Source organism: Callospermophilus lateralis, chromosome 3, assembly GCF_048772815.1.
Source record: "Callospermophilus lateralis isolate mCalLat2 chromosome 3, mCalLat2.hap1, whole genome shotgun sequence".
NCBI classification, from domain to species: Eukaryota; Metazoa; Chordata; class Mammalia; order Rodentia; family Sciuridae; genus Callospermophilus; species Callospermophilus lateralis.
This window is the reverse complement of record NC_135307.1, coordinates 97,655,464-97,675,212: the sequence shown is the minus strand read 5'-3', so window position 1 is coordinate 97,675,212 and position 19,749 is coordinate 97,655,464. Positions and strand designations below refer to the sequence as shown.

Genomic DNA, 19,749 nt, shown 5'->3' with positions numbered 1-19,749 from the left:
AAGGTCCATACATACTTTCTGAGTATTGACAAAAACAAAAGAAAATTGAAACTTATTTCTCTCCAGGTAAACATCACATTTTCTCTCCCCTTTTCTCACTCTCCTAGCGCAAACTTCTAGAACATAAAGGCCAAAAAAGTCTCTCTTTTTTTTTTAAAGCTTTTTTTTTTTTTTTTTTTTATGTGATGCTGAGGATCAAACTCAGGTTCCACCCATGCTAGGCAAGCACTCTACCACTGAGCATCAATCCTAGCCCCCCAAAAATCTTTTATAAAGATTTATAAAAACAATTTTAAAAAATCCACAAAAGTGTGTTTTCCATGGAGATGACTCAACTCAACAACATAGCCCATCAATCATCTTAATAACTATATTTATTTAGAGTCTCTACAATTATACCCCAATATTAAAAATTTTAACGTCACAGATTTTCCTTTTGTCTAATTCACTTACTTTCTACAATTCTGCCCACAATACTCTGCAATCTAAGCATGCTTAACTTCTGGAGAGAACTTTCAACTTCACTAACTTTCTTTAATATTTAAATTGGAGTCCCCTTAGGAGCCAGCTTTTGTCCCTGCGGCTTTTGACCTTTCGGCCCACATTGGACGCCAATTGCCGGGTTTCTGTTCTCCTCGGCAACTGAAAGGCTCAGGGGTCACTCTGGTTAAACTGGGCTAACTGGGCTGCACGAAATAACCACACAAGAGACACAAATACCTTTTTCTTTGGGGTTGCTGTGATGGCTCCTCTGACTTTAAGGGTTCTCAGAAAGAGAGAGCGAGAGCAAGTGCTGACCCCTTTTATTGAGGAGAAGCTATTCAAATGAGGCAAGGGGTCAGGTTTCATGGGGCTGAGTCTATCTTCATGATGTCCACTGTCAGGAGGTTGACTGACTCCTGGGTTCGCCACAGCCAAGGGCACAGTAAGAGGAGGGGACACACACAAGGCACTTCCATGGAAAATTCTATCCTAAACAGGGCAAGGGGTTATATTACAAAGGAACAGGTGAGCATAGCTCCACCCATGGGGCTGTAGCAAGACACACCCATTTCTGTGACTGAGCGCCTCAGCACCCAGCTGGGGAGTGTAACTCAGTCACCTGTAAGGTTGGCCTCCCACATATGTTCATTTTAATTATGAATATACATGAGCTTTGTGTTACAATGTTGAGATGAGATGGTAATATTGCTTTGAGAACAAATGTTTGCTAGGTACCAAGTAATTGCTAAATATTCAAGGTACAACATAAAACAACTATCACCATTCTTGTCATCTAGGAATCTAGTCTATTAGAGAAGACAGAAAAGTAAATCATTTATAAGGGCTATAAAGAAGCATATATAGGGTTCTGTAGTAACCCAGAGAAGAGACATAATGGAGGAGGTTTCCAGAAAGTGTCTGGAGAGGGTAATTGAACCAAATTTGACAGGTGACTAGACGTAACAGGTCAAAGACATGAGGCACAAGGATGGTGAAAGCATGGAGTGACTTCTATGTGGTCTTTAGACTTAGTAATGGAGATTCCTCTATCGCAGTCATCTCAGTTTATTGTTTCATTTTATAGCTGGTATCAAATCTGAAAGAAGAAAATACTTTGCTGAAGCAGGAAAAAGAGACCCTTAATCACCTTATTGTGGAGCAGGCTAAGGAGATGACAGGTAAGGCTTATGTAAGCTCAACATACTTTATATACACCAACCAACCTCACACCAAAGTCTTATAAGTTATAATGTTATTTTTTCCAGTTACAAAATTACTTAGCACTTAAATATTTTAAAAAGTTGAGGCTATCATCAATAAATTTACAGTTAGAAGTTGTAGGAGCCCCACATATTTTGGTTGACTTAGTGCTGAACTTGTAAGCCTGGTTTCTGTGTGTACCAGTGTGAACTCATTCAGTCAATGCTATATATGATTTTTTCAAAAGTTAATTTGCTTTATGTATGTAATTTATCAGTTATGACTTATAGAATTATTATTGATTTAGTAATAATTCTTGAGCTAGCATAGATAAATAGATAAAGGGATGTATGTTTCTATGTATATTGGTTTATTTATTTTTATTTTTATTTTGAAAGTACTGGGAATTGAACAGGCTTTCATGCCTGTTAGGCATGCACTCTACTACTAAGGTTCACCTCCACCCTCCACCCCCCTTTTTGGCTTATATACACTAGAATTTATTTTTTGCATTTCTGGAAGCTGTGAAGTCTAAGATTAAAGTAACAGCATATTCAGTGTCTGGTAATGTCCCATTTCCTGGTTTATATAATGGTGCCCTCTCTCTGTGTCCTTACATAGTGTTAGGGGAACACAGCTCTCTGATCCTCCTTATGGGTATATATGTACAGATATATTTATATATGTATATACATATAGATAGATGTATTTATATATAAATTATAGTTATACATAGTTGTTGGGTATATTTTGATTCAATCATACAGGCAAGGAATTTGTTTTCAGTCCCCATTCCTCCCACTTTGTTTCCCACCTAATTAACTGAGATTATAGGTGGGCACCACCATGCCTGACTTATTTTTATTTTTTTAAATTGATATAATTGTATATTTGTATGGGGTAAAATACAATAATTTGATATAAGTATATAATGTATAATGATCAAGTCAGAGTAACCAGCATTTCTATCTACTCAAGTAGTTTATCATTTCTATGTGTGGAAAACCTTCAGATTCTTCTTTTCTGCTTATTTTATATATCATAAATTACCATAGACCATAGTTATCCTACTATACTATAAATAAATACCAGAACTAATTCCTTTCTTTACTTTGTTTGATACCCATGATCTAACTTCTTTCTGTCCCTTCTCCCTACTATCCATCCTTCCCAGTATCTAGTGACCACTGTTCTACTCTCTTCTATCCGATCAGTTTATTTAGTTTTCACAAATGAAGAAAGCATGACAGATATCTTTCTGGATCTTGCTTATTTCTTATTTATTTTTTGCTAAACCAAGGAATATTATTCTCCTAAGATCAACCACTTTTTGCTACCAAACTAAAAATAAAATATTCAATTTTTTAGATATGGACATTTATTCTATTTGCTGTTCATGGTATAATTAAAATAGTGGTGATTTATATTAAACAATAATAATTAGTGGAAGAGAAAAGATGGGTTGGAATGAGACTATATCATATGAAAAATAGTCACTAGAACATTATAATTTTTGATGAGGTATTCAAAAAAGACAAAATGTCCTAAAGTTTTAACATGAGATACCCAGACAATAATGGCATCTTATTAGTAATGATGAAATTAAAGAAAAAGTACCTGTGTATGAGGCAAATTAATGAGATTAGTTGTTAGACTGTTATAAATATTCTACAAAGAAGTAGATCCAATGATAGCTGTAAATATCCTAGAGGGGATTCACTAAGGGAATTGGCTCACATGATTACAGAAGATAAGAAGTCCCAGAGTTTGCAAGTTGGAGTACCAGAGAAGCTGGCAGCATGACTCAGGCCAAGTCTGAAGGCCTTAAGACCATGGAAGCTGATGGTGTAACTAACTCTTAGTCTGAGTCAGAAGGCCTGAAAGCCCAGGTGACTGCTTGTGCAAGTCCCAGAATTCAAAAGCCAGAGACCCAGAGTTCTGATGGGCAAGAGAAAAACAGTATCTTGTCTGTGGAAGAAGGAGTAAGAGTTGCTCTTCTATCTTTTTCATACTAAGCCCTCAGTGTGTTGGATGGTGCCTGCCCACATTGGGGGCAGATCTTTCCCACTCAGTCCAGCAGTTCACATACTGATATCCTCTGAAAACACCTCATGGACAATCCTGAAGTAATGCTTTATCAGCTATCAAAATATCTCTTAATCCATCAGAGGAATTAAGTTTGGGGTGTCAACTAGGACCTCAAGCAAATCCAGATTAAAACATTAGAGAGAAAATGAGGAATGAGTATGAAAGTTTCCATTAAGACTGGTGGTAAGAGGTCTCTTTGTTTTCTCCATACCACCCCTTCCCTCCCAAACAATGGATATGATGTTGAGGAAAGAGAAGAAAACCTGGAATTAATGAACATAACTAAGTCATAAGTTCAAGAAAAGAAATCAAAAGGGAAAAGAGAAAACAGAGTCCCTAACATCATGGGAAGGAGGTTTCTGGGATATAGAATGCAATGGAAAGACCAAAAATGATGAGAATACTTTTGGAAAAATATAAAACTCTATTTTGAAATTAAGCTGTTAGAATAAAGAAATAACACTGGATTTGTCTAGGGAGAATTTAGCCTGAATCAGTTTTTGCAAACTGGTGAAAATAAAAGGCAATTTATTGGGGCTGGGGATATAGCTCAGTCAGTAGAGTGCTTGTCTTTCATGCACAAGGCTCTGGGTTCAATCCCCAACACTACACACATACACACAAAAAAAGCTATTTATAGAATGTTTCAGAGAGCAGAAATTCCCTCATCCATTCATTTATGAATCATGAAAGCCTTATCCTAGGAAGCACTATGTTAGGCACAAGGAAAGCAGTGTAACAAGACACTTTCAGCTCTTGCCTGATGGAGCTGATGGAGAAAGAAATGTTGAAGCAATAAAAGTAAATAGGGCATCTTAAAATTTGCCCACAAAATACGAGGATAAAATGAGCATAGTAGTGCGACACTTAATTTTATAAAAATACCTGGTTGGTTATTTAGTTAAAATATATGGCCAAGATATGAGGCTTTTTAAAATTTTGTTTTGTCTACAGCAGGATCTATAATCTCAAGTCTCCTAGCCAAATGCAAACCACCAACGACACAGAAGTCAGGGTGGGGTGGATAAATGGGAAAGTCAGGGTTCCCGAAGCCACATATGGGAGATGGCCAAGAAATAAATAACACAGATGACCACACCTGAGCATTTTATCTGATTAGAAACAGTAACAATACAACAGCAGGGGAGTTTGGTGGAAAATTTTAGGCTAGAACCCTGGGACTGAGTTCAGCAGACAGACACTCCAGAATAGGAGAGCCAGATCTACTCAAAGTTGCCATTCCCTAGAGAAATAGCTTTAATTTTTTGAAAGAATACACTAATTTGGACAAAATAATTTTACAAATTTCCTAAAATGGAATACCATCGGAATACAAAAATACATATACTTACTAGAGCTTACCTAGTTGAAGTTTATCAAGAATGTGTGGTGACTAGTAAATAAACTAGTAGATCTAAGACTATAGTAAATGGAAGAGTTCAATAGATGATTGATGTCATTATTAAGAGAAAATCATTTCATTTTTGGGTCATGCTTTTTCTTGCCTTACATTCACTAGATACTCTTTTGAAGATCACAGTGGTGCTAAAAGTAAGATCCTATGCTGATAAACTGGAATCAGTGTACCTGTTACATTCAGTTTCTATGGAGCTGTCTCTGGCATGCATATCCCTTTTTTTCTTTTAGAAACTATGGAGAAGAAGCTAGTAGAAGAAACAAAACAACTGGAACTTGAACTTAATGATGAAAGGCTGAGATACCAGAACCTTCTGAATGAGTTCAGTCGCCTAGAAGAAAGATATGATGACCTCAAGGAAGAGATGACCCTCATGGTGGTGAGTCCAACACTTTTGCTTTTCTTTGAGATGAAAAATTTTAAACACAAACAAAAGTAAATAGAATAGTAGAATGAACCTCCATATACTCCACCAACCCATTCCCCAGTTCCAAAATGGTCAACACATTTCTGCTTCCTCTTCTACCCTTTCCCAGCCCTATTCAGTGGTTATATTATTATAAAGTAAATCCCAGAAATCATTCAACTTTATTTATTAAGTACCTCAGTTTAGTCAAACACTTTAAAGATTAGATTAAAGAATACCAGAAAGTCAAAATAGCAGGATTTTTTTATAGATTGAATAGTTTAATGTAAAACTTGCATATAAAGCAAATATTTATGTAATTATTCCCTCCACTGGTTTTATTGTAATTTCCAAGGTAAATTCCTACAAAAGCAAAATGCCTCTCTATTTGTAACAAATTATCTTATCTATTTCAAGGACTCTTCTGCATTTGCCAGTATATACTTTTTGTATTTACAATAGTTCTCCACTCTACCTATAATATTTACCCTGCTTTCAGGAAACAGACATCTATTTTTTTTTTTTAATTGTACTGGGGATAGAACTCATGGGGGCTTTGCCACTGAGCTACATTCCCAACCCTTTTTTATTTTATTTTTGAGACAGGGTCTCACTAAGTTGCTTAGAGCCTTCTAAGTTGCTGAGACTGGCCTCAGACTTGAGATCCTCCTGCCTCAGCCTCCTTACTGGGATTACAGGTGTACACCAGCCAGCATCTGCCTTAAAGGCAACCTGATCGTACCAATGACCAAAAATGCTTTAAAATCTGTTAGAGAAAGAAAAATAATTTTCTATATGTACAGTAGGAGATTTACTTCAAATTTTATTTCCGCCTGGATCTGCTTGACAGAGTTCTTTAAAATGTGATGTCTAAAAAGTCAAAATAAGGGCTGGGGCTATAGCTCAGTGGTAGAGACATGTGAAGCACTGGATTCAATCCTCAGCACCACATAAAAATAAGTAAATAAAGATATTGTGTCCATCTACACTAAAAAAATTTTAAAAATAAGTCAAAATAAAAGAGATGATATTGATATAACACAAAAGAAATGTTCTCATAACCTTGCAGATGAGATCTAGTCTAAAAGAGGCATAAAAGCTAATATAAATCTTACATTGGACTGTTATTTCAAACCTCACTGATCTACCATGATTTATATTTGCAAAGAGACATTAGAAGTAGGAGCAGGTCACCATAATATGTCTAAAGAGTCTTGTCTTCATTTCCACACTTCATTTGGCCCCACTGAAAGAATTCTTCTGTCATATTCTGATTCTTAGATTTTCTAGAGCCCTTTTTTCTCTCCTTCAGTGTTGATGGTCCCCAGAGTTCAATTCTTTGGTGTATTTATATTTATTTACTGGGTAACCATGCCAACACTTACGGTTAACCTTTGTTTCAGTTATTGTTAGAGCTAAGCTTTGTATTCTACCGGGCATTTCTGAGACCACTAGCTATTTGAAATGTTAATAAACAGCACTGGAAAAGAAATGATTCTGAGGTCAAATAATCAACCAAGTTAAACAGATTTTTTTCTATAGACTTTCTCAGATTCGTTAACAGTATATACCTTGTGAGTCAAAGAAAATAAAATGAGAGAAATGTGTGCCATATACATAATCAATGAACATATTCTATAGATATCTTGAGGTTATGGGTCTGTTTAGTCAACAGGGTAGTCATCTCTCTAGAAAAGTCCCTCCAGTAATAGCCATCCTCCAGCAACTTAACACAGCTACTTCTTCCTTCCAGGCAAATCTCGGCCTGCTGTCCATTCTGCTCCCAGCAGTGCTCCAAGAATAGCTTAGAGTCTTGATTTCTTATTTTTGGCACTTAATTCTCTTCACTGAATGCCTGTGACTCACTCTCATTCCTTTTGAGTCACAAAATGGTCAGAGAAAGGAAAAAGAAAAAAGCATATGGAAGAAGATCAAAGGTCCTTTGCTTCCTACTCAGCTGTTCATTAGGTACCATTTCCTAGCTCCAGATATATAATCAAGATTGTAGAAGTGCAGAGAGTATCTGCCAAGAATTGCAAAGAATAAAAATTTGACTTTAAAATTCAGGACAACTAAAATATTAATGGCAATATCAAATATTTTAATGTTTACATAGCTAACAAATGGGTCTTGGCTAATAGTTCATTGACACTATTTGCAAATGGTGTTCTCAGTGCTGCAATCCAGAGATAATGAATCATTTTTTTAGTAAATACACTCCTCAAGTGGATGGAGGGGAGAGAATTTATAAGAGTGCCTGAAAGGCTTTCTGTAATCTATGTGATGTGCACACCAAAGAACACTGGTGATTTAACAGTCACTAATTGCCAGGACATAGAATTGTTGACCTAGCTAGTGTAAGAAGTGTTGTAGATTTTTTTTCTCCAAAAACATTCAGTTTTCCAGGTATTATGGGAGCAGAGGCAATGTAGAAAAGGCTGATCCAGGGCTGAAGAGTTTCAAGCTAACAATAAAAGTAAAATGAGACAAGGGAATCCAGAATTATGAAGTAAAGATAAATAAATTCCAAGTAAGGAGGAAATCATGTCAACAATCATAATAAAACAGTTTCTGTGGGGGAAAAAGTTAACTACAGGAGAAATGATGGATAAGTAGCAAAAGAGAAGCAAGATGTGAATCTTGAAAGAACATGATAATTAAGTCAAGTGCATTGTCCTTGTAATTGAATACACAATGAACAGGGGAACAGAATCCTAAAAACTTGGAAATCCAAAGGTCACTACAAGGAAGTTGTTGAATTATTGAAGATTTTTTTCAACAATTACAGCAGTAGCAGTTAACATTAATTGAATGCTTGTTATGATCCAGGCACTTGTTGAACTCTACTTGCACACTCATATTTCATCCTCACATAAATCCTACCAAGCAGATGATAATATTAGCTCTTTCATCCTAGTGATGAAACTGAGGCCTCAAGAAGTTTGATAGGGGCAAGTAAGTGGCATAGCTCAGATTCTTACCTAGTTCTTTCTTGTGTTTCAAACCCATAACACATAAGCATTGCCCTGGGCTAAAAGTTACATTAAATAACATAGCAGGACTGGAGATGTGGCTCAGTGGTAGAATATTTATCTAGCAAATGGCAAGTCCCTGGTTCAGTTCCCTGCACTGCAAAAACTATTAAGGTATTCATTGTTTAGTGATAAGTGGGTGTGGAATAAATAAGGATCTATTTATTTAGCAGCAGCACTAGGGCTCAAACCCAAGGCCTCACACATGCTAGGCAAGTCCTCTACCACTGAGCTATATTCCCCAGTCCTTTCCCATTTTTAATAAGCTTGTTAAAAATCTTTGGGTGTTTATATGAACCCACTTTTTATTATTAATGACATAGCCCTTTATTAAATAAATATTATCCCATTCAGCTGTAGAATTTGGCTAGAAATCTTAAGTGATAGGCACTCTTATGTAAAGCAAATGGAATCAGGTTGGCCTTTGGCTTCATGTTTGGTGATTCTCCCCTCTAGCATACACCCCTGCTTCTATATCGTTTCAGAGGCTCTGGGGTTTTCTTTGGATCTTCTCTCTACATTGGATGCACATTGGGCTGGCCTAAGGCTGTATTTGCTTAACTTTTTTATTCCCCATAAGCTTTTGAACACTGATTTTTCATAGTGATATATATCATAAAGGTATCACCTGGACTCCCTGAATTATTAACCCCCAGGGGTTTTCAGAGTATTCTTAGAGCAGTTTTCTTACTTTCCCCAGTGTGGCTTAGCACTCAAAACATTAAAGACCCAAAGGGTCTCTGCTGATAATAATTTTCATTTGGGTGCTGGGTTTTACAACTGTTCTTGTCACAATATGCTTGTATACCTTTCTTTGAGAAGAGGTGACCCTTTGTAAGGACCTAACCAAGATGGCATGAAACAAATCTGGGCATCAGTACAAGTCAGTGAGGGGAGATGAGAACTAAGGAAAGATGACTGTTGCCTTAACTGTGTCTAGTTTAATAATGTATTAATTATATTTGGGTTATTTGCCTTGCAGAATGTGCCTAAGCCTGGACACAAGAGAACAGACTCCACCCATAGCAGCAATGAGTCCGAATATACCTTTAGCTCTGAAATTGCAGATACTGAAGATATTCCATCAAGAACAGAGGTACATTTTAGATGCCTGTGACTAAAACATGGGATATGACCATGCTATTGTTAATAGGGATCATTTTTAATACATAACTTGTAGGCACTTAATTAGCTGTGTACATATATACTTACTGCATATGTTTTTGTCAATGCACATATGAACTTTTTAATTTTATCTTATTTACTTTTTTGTGCTAACATGTACTGAACCCACTGAGCTATGTACCCTCAGTCCTACATTTTAATTTTTAATATAATTTTAATGGCAATAGTTTCTTTTAAGAATTCCCTTTTACACCTTAACATATTTCATGTATTAAGAAAAAAATCTAGGCTATCGTGAATTTATTTCTGGCTGTGATAAGTTATAAATAAACTAAGCACTTTGTCCTTCAGTATTCTAAATTCGAGCACCAAAGAATTTAACAAAACTTTTGCCTATGTTTCATGCTAGTTTTTAACCAATGTAATTTTTTTCCACAAAAATTAAGGGGAAATAATTTTGAAATATACTGTAATTGTGCTATGTTATATAGTATAAAACTAAAATGATGTATTATTTTAACTGCAAAAATACAGTGGCTTTAAGTTAGATTGTTCCCAACCAGTTCTCAGCTCTCCTTTTCAAATATGATATTAATTTCAGGCACAGCTGTTCTATTTTTATCATAATTTTTTAAAAAATGGCCAAGTCAGAAATAGACTTGTTCTGGCAGAATAGCTAAAGAAATTAAATACTTCTCTCCTTTCTTGTCTTAGTTTTACTTAAGAAGGAAGAGTTTCTGCCACTTCTTTCTGATAATTTTGAAGAAAATGTCATGTAGTTGGATTGTCATATAACACATGAGACTTATAGTTTGTTCAAATTCACAGCTTTTAAGTGCCAGAGCCAGTAGTCAGTCTGAGGCTCATCTCTCTGGATTCATGCCCTTTGCTATATCATACTCTACTGCCTTCATCCAGGCATTCTGCATTACAATTCTCCTATGTCTTTCATGTCTATTGCTAACATATGTCTGGGCTCATGTATCCAAAAGTGTGAGCAGTACATAGTGGGGTTGGGGTTGTACCTTATTGTCTAGTGGCCTGAGGGTAACTGCTAGCATCCCAAATTTTAGTGCTTTGAAACAGCAATTTATTATTGCTTATTATTCTGTGGGATTTAACTAGGTAGTTCTATTCCATGTAGTGGTAAAGGAGTGCCTTGTGTGGTTATAGTCAGCTAAGTTGCTTAGATTGTCTACTTTGAAACTTTGTCTTTGCAGCAAGTAGGTGGGTTCTAAGAGTTCAAGAGTAAAAGAGGTCCCATAAGAATGACCCAGTGTCAATTTTGCCACACGGTAGTCAAAGCAAATTATAAAGCTACTCTACGTTCAAGGAGCAGAAAATAGATTATCCATCTGTCTGCCTGCCTCTCTGTCTCTCTGTTGGGTGGAAGTACTAGGTACCATCTCTTGATGAGAAGAAAGGCATGTATGTTTGGAAGAACCATTGGTGGACTGATGGCCTTGACCATCTCTCTCTCTCTCTCTTTCTCTCTCTCTCTCTCTCTCTCTCTCTCTCTTTGGTACTGGGATTGATCCCATGGGCACTTCACTGAGCTACATTCCCAGCGCCTACCCCCTCCCCTGCTTTCTTGATACAGAGTCTCACTAACTTGCTTAATGTTTTCCTGCTGAGGCTGGCTTTGAACTTGTGATCCTACTGCCTCAGCCTCCCACTGGGATTACAGGTGTAAAGTTAGACTTAGAAGATTTCAAAATTAGGATTTCTGTCTGGTGGTATAGCTCAGTGGGTAGAGTGCTTACCTTTGCATGCACAAGGTTATGGGTTCAATCCCCAGCACCACACACACAAAAAAAAAAAAAAAAAAAAAAAAATCAAAATTAGGATTTCTGAGCTTCTAATAGATATGAAAGCTTTAGGACTGCATGTTTTTGGTCTCAATGAGAGGTTATAAACTGTCCACTTTAATGTAATATCACCTGAGTAGCTCCTGCATGGTAAGAAGTCATGACAAAAGGAATATGTTTGCTAGAAAGATTCTGTAGATAATTCTGAGCAAGGAGAGCTTTTGTTAATGTTTTAGACTGAGGATGTTATTTTTTTTTAAATATTTTTTACTTGTAGGGGCTAGGGTTGTGGCTCAGTGGTAGAGTGCTTGCCTAGCCTGTGTGAGGCACTGGATTCAATTCTCAGCACCACATATAAACAAATAAATGAATAAAAGTCCATCAATAACTAATAAAAATAAAAAATATATATATTTTTTATTTGTAGATGGACATAATCCCTTTATTTATTTATTGTTATGTGGTACTGAGGATTGAACCCAGTGCTTCCCACATGAGAGACGAGTGCTCTACCACTGAGCCACAATCCCAGCCCAGGATGTTATATTTTTAACTCCAAAACTCTTACATACTTCATCTAACTTTTACTCATAAGTTTTTTGTCAGGGTCTCTGCTCTTGTCAGGTTTTCTCGAGATTCTTAAAGATTTTAGGGAAGGGTAAACTTTATGTTTCTAATTATTGCCTGTTTTCTGCTGAAATTTTCTCAAGTTGAGAGATTAAAGTGGGATTTAGTATAGTTTTTGTCTTTATTGAATGATGAAATATGATTATACTCCACAAATTGCAGACAGATCTTGGAGTGTTGTGCACTTTCCTTCTCATACACTAACTCCCCCAGCAGTAGGTCCTGTACCCAGAAGTCTTTCTGTAATAGGCAGGCTTTTCACTGAGCAAGTCATGTTTGTAAATAGTCTCTTGTGACTAAATGCATACATCTGCAATATAGCTGACTTTGGTTTGAACTCTCTGTTTCCCATGGAGAGACTAGTAATATTTCTCCCTCAGACTGAGTCAATAACCTTAGCCTCAGTCTCTCTGTGCTTCAGTTTCCCCATCTGTTAGGAGGGGATGCTATTATTAACTTACAGTGATGTTTTAATATTAAATGGATTAATTTTTATAAAATGCTTGGAGTAGTGTCTGATACATAGTAAGTATTCAATAAATAAATTCTTTTGCTCTAATAACAGGCTTCAGTGATCATCCTCCCAATTCTGTATGTGGTCAGGGTCAGAAAGATTTATATCTATATAAATGATAATAGAAAAAGATTGCTTATCAGAAGAGAAGATGGGCAAGAAAAAGGTACCTTAGAAGACTATGTGTAGCTATTAATTTCTACTTCTAAATAGTCACAGCTTCCAGGTCAAGAGTTTCTTCTTGCAACTACTTTTGTAGTGGTCAGATTTACAAATTGCCCCTTAAAAACACAATATTGACTCCTGTAATATTCCTAAGTTAAGACTTTTCAAATTTTTTTAATTAAAAAATAGGAATCTTCAGACTTTTGGAACAGAAGTCCACCTCAGTCATATAATAACAGCAAACTTTGATGTAAAAAAGGAATTTATATTTTTCTAGCTTTGCCAAACCTTGATTTATTGTCATGATGGCACTTCCTCTGCTATTTCTTCTGAAGAACCTGATCTAACATGCCAGCTCCACTTGCCTTACAGCCCTTCCCACATTTCCAGCATCTTCATGGGCTGGGTTTACATTGTTTCAGAACCCTTGCTTCTCCTACTTCTCCTAGTAGCTGTTGATTAATTATCCCAATTCTGTTTTTATTCTAGCTTCTTGATACCTTCACACCAAGACAAGGGTCCACCATAACTTTCTCAATTTTTTCGTTAGGAATAATTACAGAATAACTGCCAGGTATATCGTAATTTTGTAAAAAAACTTCTCTTATCTTCTGATAGTCCCCAGATGAGAGATTGGTATTACTTTTTAGGTTAATTTCAAAGCTTCACTCTCTTCATAAGGTCTCAAGTGACAAAGTCCTTGCTAAAGAAGGAAAGCAAAACAAAATACCAGACACTTCTCTATGCAAGATTATTCTTGCTCATGTTTATAGAGAGGATAAATGACATCTCTTTAATTAGATGTGTCATGAGGGATAAGAATGGACACCATCCAGAGCGCTCTTAAGTAATTATCAATATTTATGCCTCAAGTAGTTTTTCCTTTGGCAAATGTTATCTTTTATGTTCTGCCACCTCCTGTTTTATTATTCCTATGTGTAGAATTTTGCTCTTATCTAGCAATCAAATAATTCTATAAGGAGCCTTAATTGATATCTAAAGATGCAAATCTACCCCATCTTATTTTAGTAAGATTTCTTTTTAAATGCCCATTCAAGATTAGAAGAACAATTTTCGATTGATGACATTTTAGATACTATGAATGGATCATTATCTTCATTAATAGGATTCTATTATAGTTTTTAAAAGATTAAATAAAAATTTTAGGGACACATACATCATTAATAAATAAACAAACACTAAAAATATACAATATGGAATGTTTGAATTATAAATAAACTAAAATATAGGTGTTTGTAGGATATATAAAAATGAATATGGGGGGGGGGAGGTGCTGGGGATTGAACCCAGGGCCCCACACATGGTAGGGAAGTGCTCTAGCATTGAGCTACACCCCTAGCCCTAGAAATAGATTTTTATATGAATGATTTTTTTTTTAAGAGAGTGAGAGAGAGAGAGAGTGAGAGAGAATTTTTTTTAATATTTATTTTTCAGTTTTTTCGGCAGACACAACATCTTTGTATGTGGTGCTGAGGATGGAACCTGGGCCACACGCATGCCAGGCAAGCGCGCTACCGCTTGAGCCACATCCCCAGCCCAAGAATGAATGAAATTTTATAGTAGTTTTGAGACAAGATGTTATATCTGTTCTGCTAAGTTAGATAACAATCATTGTCTATCACATTATTATAAAGTGAACAGTAAGAAACAATCCCAATATAGTTATTTGTGAGCAAATGACCTTGATAGCCTACCAATTCACACTTCTTAGTTCATTTTTTTTTTTTTGCGGGGGAGTGGTGCTATTGGGGATTGAACTAAGGGGCACTTGGCCATTGAGCCATATCCCCAGCCCTATTTTGTATTTTATTTAGAGACAGGGTCTCACCAAGTTGCTTAGCACCTTGCTTTTGCTGAGGCTATCTCTGAACTCACAATCCTCCTGCCTCGGCCTCCCAAGCCACTGGGATTACAGGAATGTTAGATTTAATGTAGAGAATAAAGAGTATTGAATGTGGGCATGTATGCATGTCAGTGAACAAATGAGAGATAAGCAGAGGGAGAGAGAGAGGGAGAGAGGGAGAACAACTTACTTACCCAGCACCTTGCCTCTCCCCTCCAGATTACAGTTGATTCTTCTTAGACCTTTTTAAAACTGGTGTGACATTGCTCAAAATTCATTAAAGACTAAAGGTAGCTAATGGATATAAAATTTCTGGAAATATAAAAATTATTCAACCTTCTGAAAAGTCAAAGAAATGCAAATGAAAACAACATTGAGATGCTACTTTTGCTTTAACAACTAGCTTAATTTTTTTTTTTTTTCAGCAGCCACTTTTATTCCAGGCAAGGTAGTGATTGTTGATTGAAGTATAAATTGGGTCAAATTACTTGATGTAAAAGTATTAATGTTTTGATATTAATGTACTGGGATATTTATTTTAATAACATTTTACTAACAGATGCCCATTAGTAAGGTAATAGCCAAACAAACAATGATTTACCTGTCTACACAGTTAAATATCATACACTTAGAAAACAGTTGTAATACAGTGGTAAGTTTAAAAATCAATACAAACTTATAATGGAAATATTATTCCGATTCTTTAAATCTACAGATGCATTTTTAAAAAGTAAGCAAATAAGGTGGGTTTTTCCTCTGAACATGGAATTATGTTGGCATTTTCTTTGTTGTACTTATTTTCTAAATATTCTATGAAAGTCTGTTTTGCTTTTATATTAGAAGAACAAAAAATGAACATTCCTTTGTAAGTGTACAATTGGAAAGACAAGATTTGCTTTCAATTCAGAATTATATTTTTACCATTTATTTAAATAAGTAAGTTGTTTTCCCTCTCTCACTCTCTCTCTACCTCTGCCTATCTCTCATTTGTTCACTGACATGCATACATGCCCACATAAAATATTCTTTATTCTCTACATTAAATCTAACATATGGTGTCTCTTTTTACTTCATTAAAACTTAAAATCTAAAGCAAACAAGTTAAAACAATTATGACACTTAGAACTTCTTTGACAATAGTTATTTCTTTGCATTTCCTTAGCTTTAATTAGTATAACTGTTTTTTCTAGTAGTACTTACTGTGATTCTGTTTTCAAACCAATTGATACACTTTTTAAATGCTATTAAATTATCCTTCAGTTTATCAAGGGTTATATGTGTTTTGGCCTGTGTGACTTCTTGCTTCTCTTGACTCTCTTGTGATTTCTGGAGTTTAGGAGCCAAGCGAAAAGAAGGTACCTCTGGACATGTCCTTGTTCCTCAAGCTCCAGAAGCGGGTCACTGAGCTGGAGCAGGAAAAGCAGGTGATGCAGGATGAGCTGGACCGCAAGGAAGAGCAGATGCTACGCAGCAAGGCAAAGGTGAGCAATTCCATTCTACCCAAGAGCCAAGGATGCACCGGGAGCAGGGAGACTGAGACTTTATATCTTATTCTTTGGTTTCTTAAATCAGAATTCAGCCCAGAAGCACCTTAATCTAGTGTGTTTGGTTAACTCTCCATTATTTTGTGTAGAACAAGTAAAAAAGAGTTAAAATGTGGCAATTAAAATATATTTAAGTTTTTACTTAATTTTTTCCCCCAGGAAGAAGAAAGACCACAAATTAGAGGTGCGGAACTGGAATATGAGTCCCTCAAGGTAATGGAAAATTTCTGTTCAGGACTTTAGATACCTTACTTTGGCAAAAGACCTGCTCAGAGCCTCTCTTTTTTTTCAGAAAACATCCTTAAGAGCTGGAAAATGCACCAGTTCTTACAACCTAAGTCTTATTCAAGCACTATGTCTGGCCTATTTGCTTTTACAAATTCTATTTCATTTATACTGTACTTCATTCCAAACAGGAACAGGGGAAGCCTCTATTTGAGGCTACAGTAGTAAAGAACATGGACTCTAGTGTTACACTACCCAGGTTCAGATGTTCCATTTGCCACCGTAAAAATCTGATTGGATATGAAGGGACAGACCAAAGGCATAGGAGTAGCAATCTGCTTTCCAGATATTCTTTGCCTTATATAAACATGGACGAATAAAGACTTCTCTATTATGAATGAAACCACAATTCACAAAATATTAGAATAGTCGTTCTCAAAATCTGGTCCCTGGACCAACAGGATCAATATCACCTGGTAACTTCCTAGAAATGCAAAATTTTAGACCCCACACTATTACACTGTTGAATCAGAATTTCTAGGGGTGGAGCCCAGCAATCTGTGTTTTAACAAGAACTCTAGGTGATTCTGATCTCATTAAAGTTTAAGAAACACTGTACCTGAGCTCAGCCATCAAAGTAAAGACTTTAATGTGTTTTCTTTTATAGAAATGAGCAATGCAAATCTGATTACCAGTGGGTGGGAAATCGGGGATAGGAGAGGGCATTCATTTTCATAGAACAGTTATTCTATTACTTGGTAAAAGACCTGATATGATGCTACATACCCAAAATTGTTTCTCTGGGAATAAATACAAGGATATTTGATCTTTGTATATATACAAGTGTTTCACTTACACTGTAATTGACCTTGGGTCTTGTGCTAAATAAGGCACCATGGCATTCCCACAAAAAAGTAGACTTATAAATCCCTGTCTACTTCAGTGTTTCCCAACTGGTATCTTGTGACACTTGCTTTTTGTTGTCATTGTCACTCTGTTCTGGGTTCCTGTTACCATGATTTGAACAGCGTGGAGAGACCCAGCTGGTGGGCTGAGGATAATTGGAGCATGGGAAAGTACTGAGAAGGTGAAGGATATATGTCCATCTGGATGGCTAAAGGGAGAGGCATTCAGCCTCTCCCCCACCTCCAAGGCTTCTTCACAAGCACCTCACACAGGAAAGAAGTCAGAATAATGTATTATTTAATGTCATTGAAACACTGAAAGGAACTTTAGCAGTTTAAATGATATCATATTTTTAAATTAAAAGCCCCTGTGGTGCAATAGCACATGCCTGTAATCCCATTCACCAACTCAGGAGTCTGAGTCAGGAGGATCACAAATTTAAGGCCAGCCTCCACAATTTATCAAGGCCCTCAGCAACTTAGTAAGACCCTGTCTAAACTAAAAAGGACCCGGGATGTGGCTCAGTGGTTAAGTGTTCCTGGGTTCAATCCTCCGTACCAGTAAATATATTTATTTATTTTTTAAGAAGTTAAAGCCTGGGGGCTGAGGTTATGGCTCAGGTAGAGCGCTTGCCTACCATACGTGAGGCACTGGGTTCAAACCTCAGTACCACATAAAAATAAAATAAAATAAAGATAATTGTGTCCACCTATAACTAAAAAATAAATATTAAAAAAAGAAGTTAAAGCCTGAAATTTCAGTGTTCTTTCTATTCAGCTTTACAAAGGAAATAAGGACACTACTAAAAATTTCAGGGGTCCACCTATCTGAACTGTTCATTGGAAATATCCTAACCAGCTGGGTATTCAGATTTGCCCGTATACTTATCTACAAATAAAACCAGGACTTCTTGGGACCAGCTAAACCTGCCCATTGGGACTTAACAATCTCTCAAGACCTGTGAATACTCACTGAACCAGTCTAGAATAAATTTGATTGGAATTTGGGTTGGTGATGCAAACTACCATTAACCTTGCTCAATTCCACTTGATGTCAGACTCCCTTAATTTGCAGAGTTCCCAGTAGAGCATGGGAAGCCATTCACTAAGGGAGCTCTCATGCCCTTTTACCAGCAAAGAGTTGTTCTATCATCTTAAGGGAAGATGAGTATTTCAATGTAAGGCTGAGGATGACAAGCAATGAACTTTCATTTATCTCTTCATTCAGCGTCAAGAACTAGAGTCAGAAAACAAAAAACTGAAAAATGAGCTAAATGAGTTACGAAAGGCTCTCAGTGAGAAAAGTGCCCCAGAGGTGACTGCTCCAGGGGCACCTGCCTACCGGGTCCTTATGGAGCAGCTGACCTCTGTGAGTGAGGAGCTTGATGTCCGCAAGGAAGAAGTCCTTATCTTAAGGTCTCAGCTGGTGAGCCAGAAAGAGGCCATCCAACCCAAGGTAAGCACAAGACATGGCTAAGGTAGTATTTGGGGACTGTTCTTCATTTCTTCTTATCCTTCCCTTCCAATTTATAAAGAAGAAAACACTTAAAGAATATTTTTAATAAGATGGAAGATTCATTTTTGTAAATACATCAGTGTCACTTTAAAACTGTTGCAAATGCCAATTATAGTTTGAAAAAAAATTCCAATTACAAAAAGCAAGTAACATCCCAAGTGATTAGATTATTGGAATTTTATCTCTCATCCGTGAGCCAAGCTCTTTTAAAATGAATCTTTTGCCATGCATGGTGGTGCTCACCTCCCCAGCAGCTCAGAAAGCTGAGGCAGCAGAAACCCAAGTTTGAGGCAAGCCTCAGCAATTTAGCAAGGCCCTAAGTAACTTAGTGAGACCTTATCTCAAAATAAAAAATAAAAAGGGCTGGGGATGAAGCTCAGTGGTAAAGCATCCCTGGGTTAAATTCCCAGTGCCTAAATGAATAGATAAATCTTTTTTGTGGTAATCTGGCCCCAATAAATTTTGGTCTAAAATAAAGTCCTATTGAATACAAAAATCTATAAATTGTTCAACTCTGGAGAGACAAATGTGACTTTAAAGTTACTTGTTGAAAATAACCTGTTTAACTGGAAAGATAACATGTAAAAAGGTTATAAATAAGATCAGTCAATGGAAGTTACATGGAGATGATTCTGCTCACTCCAAGGGTTCTATTTAATAGCAGGAGCTGTCCCAGCTGGGAGGGCATTGTTCAAGGATTCAACAGAAAGCATTCCCACACTGAGGATATTAATGGTCCTGGGAAGTCCTTCACACTGAGAATATAAATGGTCCTGGGAAGTCCTTCTCTGTCCCCATATAATTTGAGGCCCAGCACAGCCATACCCTGA

The 19,749-nt window shown here is 36.5% G+C and overlaps 1 protein-coding gene across 4 annotated transcripts in view; it reads left to right on the top strand.

Moving 5' to 3' along the window:
- Myo5a (myosin VA) overlaps positions 1–19,749 on the top strand; it is a 211,086-nt gene that overhangs the window by 142,744 nt on the left and 48,593 nt on the right. For all 4 annotated transcript variants that reach the window (XM_076850802.2, XM_076850801.2, XM_076850800.2 and 1 more), the window contains exons 23-28: positions 1,568–1,661; positions 5,419–5,567; positions 9,609–9,722; positions 16,067–16,210; positions 16,433–16,486; positions 18,632–18,859. In XM_076850802.2, coding sequence (XP_076706917.2) covers positions 1,568–1,661; positions 5,419–5,567; positions 9,609–9,722; positions 16,067–16,210; positions 16,433–16,486; positions 18,632–18,859 — 783 coding nt within the window. The remainder of the gene's footprint in view (positions 1–1,567; positions 1,662–5,418; positions 5,568–9,608; positions 9,723–16,066; positions 16,211–16,432; positions 16,487–18,631; positions 18,860–19,749) is intronic.